General features: G+C 38.4%; 1 protein-coding gene across 1 annotated transcript in view; it reads right to left on the bottom strand.

Moving 5' to 3' along the window:
- Positions 1-1,886: 1,886 nt before the first annotated feature.
- ANKRD29 (ankyrin repeat domain 29) overlaps positions 1,887-4,565 on the bottom strand; it is a 50,352-nt gene continuing 47,673 nt past the window's right edge. Inside the window, exon 10 of the mRNA XM_004683789.2 lies at positions 1,887-4,155. Coding sequence (XP_004683846.1) covers positions 4,072-4,155 — 84 coding nt within the window. The 3' untranslated portion in view covers positions 1,887-4,071. The remainder of the gene's footprint in view (positions 4,156-4,565) is intronic.

Here is a 4,565-nt window from a genome sequence, read left to right on the forward strand (position 1 = left end):
CACCTTCTTTTAGTCCCATCCTGGATGGAAAGCCCAGTTAATTGGATGCAAGGCCCAGTTTATTACTGCCTTATCACCTTTGGATGCAAGGCCTAATTGTTACTGCCCTTCTCCGCACTTGGTAACATCTCTGCACTTGGTCACTCCCAACAATTTTGTGTTAATCCATTGGAAGAGGTCTCAGAAACTTGGTTTTCTCTGTCTTCACTCTATTTCCCTGTCCTTTTCTGATTTGCTATGTGTCCTTTTGCTATAAGCTTAGTCATGAGTATAACTATATGATGAGTCCTGAGATTCCTTTTAGAAAAATCACCAAATTTGGGCTCTCCCTGGTGGTGCAGCAGATTAAAGCACAGCACTAAGAAGCTAAAGCTACTTCAGCTTCACCTCAACACACGTGGGGGCCATTTCTAGTGTTATTATTAACAATCTGCTTACTCCTCACCTTTGAGGCTCAGCCAGTTCCTGCACTAAAACCACTTTGTTATGGAATTAGGTGCTGACCTTCTCTCACTGCGGGGGTGGGGGTGGGGTTGGGGGTAGGGGTGGCCCATAAGGCAGGCCTAACCCCAGATGAGGCGTCTCTATTGGATTCCAATTAGCCTGGTATTTGGGGGGGAAAGGGGGTGAGTGTTCTTTTTCCCTAATTGTCCTGTTGTAGGGCAGTGATGAGATGTATCCTTGTTGGTAGAAGGTGGATGCAGGAGGGGAGAAGGTCAGAATGGACATGGAGTTTTCCTGTTTCCTGATGTTACTGTTGCAAATATTTATTTCCTACTACAAATTGTGCAAAACCATCAGTGATTTTATACGAGAATGGATAGGAATGGAGAGTCAGGAGCACCATAAACAACAAAACAGAAATTAAGATGATTCCGTTCCCATTCCCTCAAAAAAAAAAAAAAAGAGAGAGAGAGAGAAATATAAATATGTGAGGTGATCTTGTGTGAATGAACTAGCTGGGGAAGCCCTTTTGTTTTGTTAATTATTCCTCAGTATAATTTAAAAAGTTTCTTTTTAAATTGAGTTTCCATTCAGTATTTTCAGTGACTATACAAGGCACTTTTGTCTGAATAAAATGAAAAACCTTGGGATCACAACAAAAGTTGTCTGTAGTAGAAATAATGAAACTGTAACAGGGTGGTCCTCAGGAAAAGGGGAGATTCCTTGCCCCATTCAAGGGAGGGTGGAGCTGAGCAGAGAGGAGAATCTGGAGAAGACTGAGGAGGAAGGAAAGGAGAATGGAGAGTCGAAGACCTGAGGGAGGCGCAGCGAGCAGACAGAAATGAAGAGAAGCAGCTCTTGTTTCTTGGCTCTGGGCTGGTTGAAACAGATGTGGGTGAGAGACCCATGCGGAGGTTCAGTATGGCAGCGTTTATCTTGATTTTGATTTTGCTCTTTTCCTTCCAGACTTGTCTGGCTGTGTCTGACCCTTTTTCATAGATCCCTGATGGAAGGTGCTTTTGGCTTGTGGTGGGATTTCAGGCCTTGCTTTGGAACAATCCCTTTCGGTTGGACCACAAGGGGATGGGCAACTTTGGGTTTTTGATTAAGAAACTATATTCTTTGTCTTTTTTGTATTTCACACTAATTGTATTAAAGTTCTTTTCCATTAAAGATCTTAAATGTTTTGTCTTAATGTGGTGGATGGCAGAACCTATTTAGAGCAGGCAGGTTTGGGGGCTCAGGGGTGCCCCTTTTGCTGTAACAAAACCACAGTTTCCATAGTAAAAAAGCAGAAAGATCTAGTCAGGATCCCAAGGATCAGTATGTTTAGCAGCTGTGCTGAATTATTCACTCTTAAATTCCATGCTATTAGAAGTCACACATAAATAACTTGGGATGAAAAATAAACAGGAAAAAAGCAGCAGAGGCAAATTGGGTAATATACTGACTTTATTTTGAATTAGAACATGGAATATGTTATCAAACAAATAGATGTAATGAAAAACTTTCATTATTCATTTAAGAAACAATTTGCATAGGAGTTGATAGTTCTAAGTCTTAGAATGCAGACCACACTGAATTGTGAATTAGATGAACAGAACACAGGAATCATCTACCTATGTACAAACTAAAATGCAATTTTACTATACAGACCTCTTGTTCAGTCTTTGGTGAGTGATTACTCCTCTTCTTTGCCATGGATAATATTGTAATTTCACTTAGATCAAATGTGACCCTTCTAAGCTAAGATGTTTAATCTACAGTAACCTTAGCTACTGGATTCATTTTTATGGTCCTAATATAGATAAGAATATTATCCACTTAAAATATCCTAACGAATAGGCCCAAGGACAACATGTTTTAGTGAAAAACATTAAGTTTTTGATTTCATGCCATTTGCCTTTTGGAACTTTACAACCAGTATCCACAATTACTTTTATTTGTATCCATAACGAATGACTATTTTTGGCAAAAGGACTAAGGGAGAAAATCTAAAGCAGTTAAAGCCACATTATATATTTTTTCAAATGAATACTTTTTATGAAGTGCCCATGGAAATACAGTTTGTACAACTTTAGTGAGTAAAAAAGTCAATGAAGAAATTGGCACTACATTTTAGTGATCAATGCTTATATTTGGGTGTTCTGGCAATACATACAGAATTTTTTTATCTCACAATTAGAATGCAGGCTTTATTTCTGCATAGCTAATTGGGCAAAGGGCATATCTAGTATCAGTGGCTTGCTTGTTACTGGCTTTTCTGTGATACTGAGTAAAATAAGCTGATTTTTGTTGCACTCATCATAACTTTAAGAGGATATATCTAATTTTAAAAAGTTACATTCTATCATTTGCCAATTAAAGATAACAGTTTTAGTATTATTGGAAGTTGATTTAAAAGCCTGCTAGGATTATATTTCCTACCATCTTAACATGTCCTTGCATAAAATATACGCTGAAAAATAGAGTAGAACATCAACAAGAAAACTAAAGATGTGTTTAAGTAACAGAAATGTCAATAGTGTTTATTATTGTGGACTAAAAAAAGAAGGTTTGATGTGTGTGTGCAATTAGGCACTGACTGAGTGAGGCATTTAGACACCATTGATTCTAAAGTGCACTGATTATAAATTTTGACACCTTCCCCCAAATGGAATAAAACTGAAGTTTTTTATTGGATCCAATAAGATCAAAAACATGCATAGGTGAATATCTATTATACTCTCACAATATTAATAGCAACACAATGTACTTGCATATATCATCACATTTCATCCAAGGACCTCATAGTCATTGAAGCCATGTGGAGTTGGAAGCTTAGTAATATGTCACAGCTTAAGTCTATTTATTTATGGCAAGGGAAATAGATTCCCAGCTATAGAACCAAAACGAAGCTCAAAGAGAATCAAAATTTCTCGTGGTTTGTAATTTTCTGAATTTCCAAATTTGCGCTTGTATCCTACCAAACCTACAATATTGACACTAGGGAAAATGATCGACATATTTGAAGTAAGATGAGGATCAACTAACAAATTAACAATTTTGTTATTATCATAGCTCAACAGTCCATCTTTGACAAGCATCTGGTGGAATGACAGCAGTGGCTTTTAAATAATGTAACTTGACAGATCACTGGTTGATCATATGCATGGCTATGCTCCTTGGGTAGAAGAAAACACTTTACACTGGAGTGACATACAGAAAGTTATATAAAATGTGATGGAACTCTATCTCTTAGCACACTTACATTTAACACAAAAGCAAAAGTGCACTGATTCTGTGTTCTTAAAGGAACAACTTCTGTCTCCCTGCTGAAAATCCCTCCTGAAAACCCTCTTAGAGTATTTAACTCTTAGAGTTTAGCTGAAAGATCCAAGTTAGTGTGGTTAAACCACACCCCCACACCCCCATGGAAGCAGGTAGGGTGCAGGCAAGTACAGAAGTGAGGGGAAGGTGCCCCTGAGCTGTTACGCTCTTCACTGGTGCATAAAGCACAAGTCTTGCAGAGGGACCCGGGGAGGGCATTCTGGGCATTTTCGCTCTAAAGGAATTTCCAACACTATTTGAAAAGCAATTTCTTTTTGGACAATGTGATTGTTTCCACCTTTCAAATACACAGCTAAGTTAGCTCTTCCTGTGACCTTCTTTAGTTCGGAGTAGACGCAATATACGTTCATTTTTAGTTAATTCTGCTGGAAGTTCATTGGCCTGAAAGAAGATAAAATAGGCATTAGTGGATTCCAATAGTTGGTGTGGTTTTGAGCACCTCAAAGAGGAGCTCTGACCCAAATGTGCTCTTCCTGGTGAAAACCCCACTGGACTCAGTCTTTTGTATTAAGTACTAAAAGTCTCTTTAAATGTATAAATATCTCACATTAGGGTTATTTTCTTTCTAGCCATATCCCTCAGTAGACTGTAAACTACCGGAGGCCAGGGTCCATGTTTTATTAATCTTTTTAAAAAAGATTTATTTTTATTTTTTTTATGCATACAGAACTGGTATATGCCAGAGGTGTGTGTGTATGAGGTGGGGAGGTTGTGTATGTGACAGGATTCACCAGAGACAGAGTGGGGAGCAGAACAGGCAGATGTACTGAAATACACTGCTGAGGGCAGCA

This window comes from Condylura cristata, unplaced genomic scaffold (genome assembly GCF_000260355.1).
Source record: "Condylura cristata isolate star-nosed mole 26May11 unplaced genomic scaffold, ConCri1.0 scaffold00016, whole genome shotgun sequence".
NCBI classification, from domain to species: domain Eukaryota; kingdom Metazoa; phylum Chordata; class Mammalia; order Eulipotyphla; family Talpidae; genus Condylura; species Condylura cristata.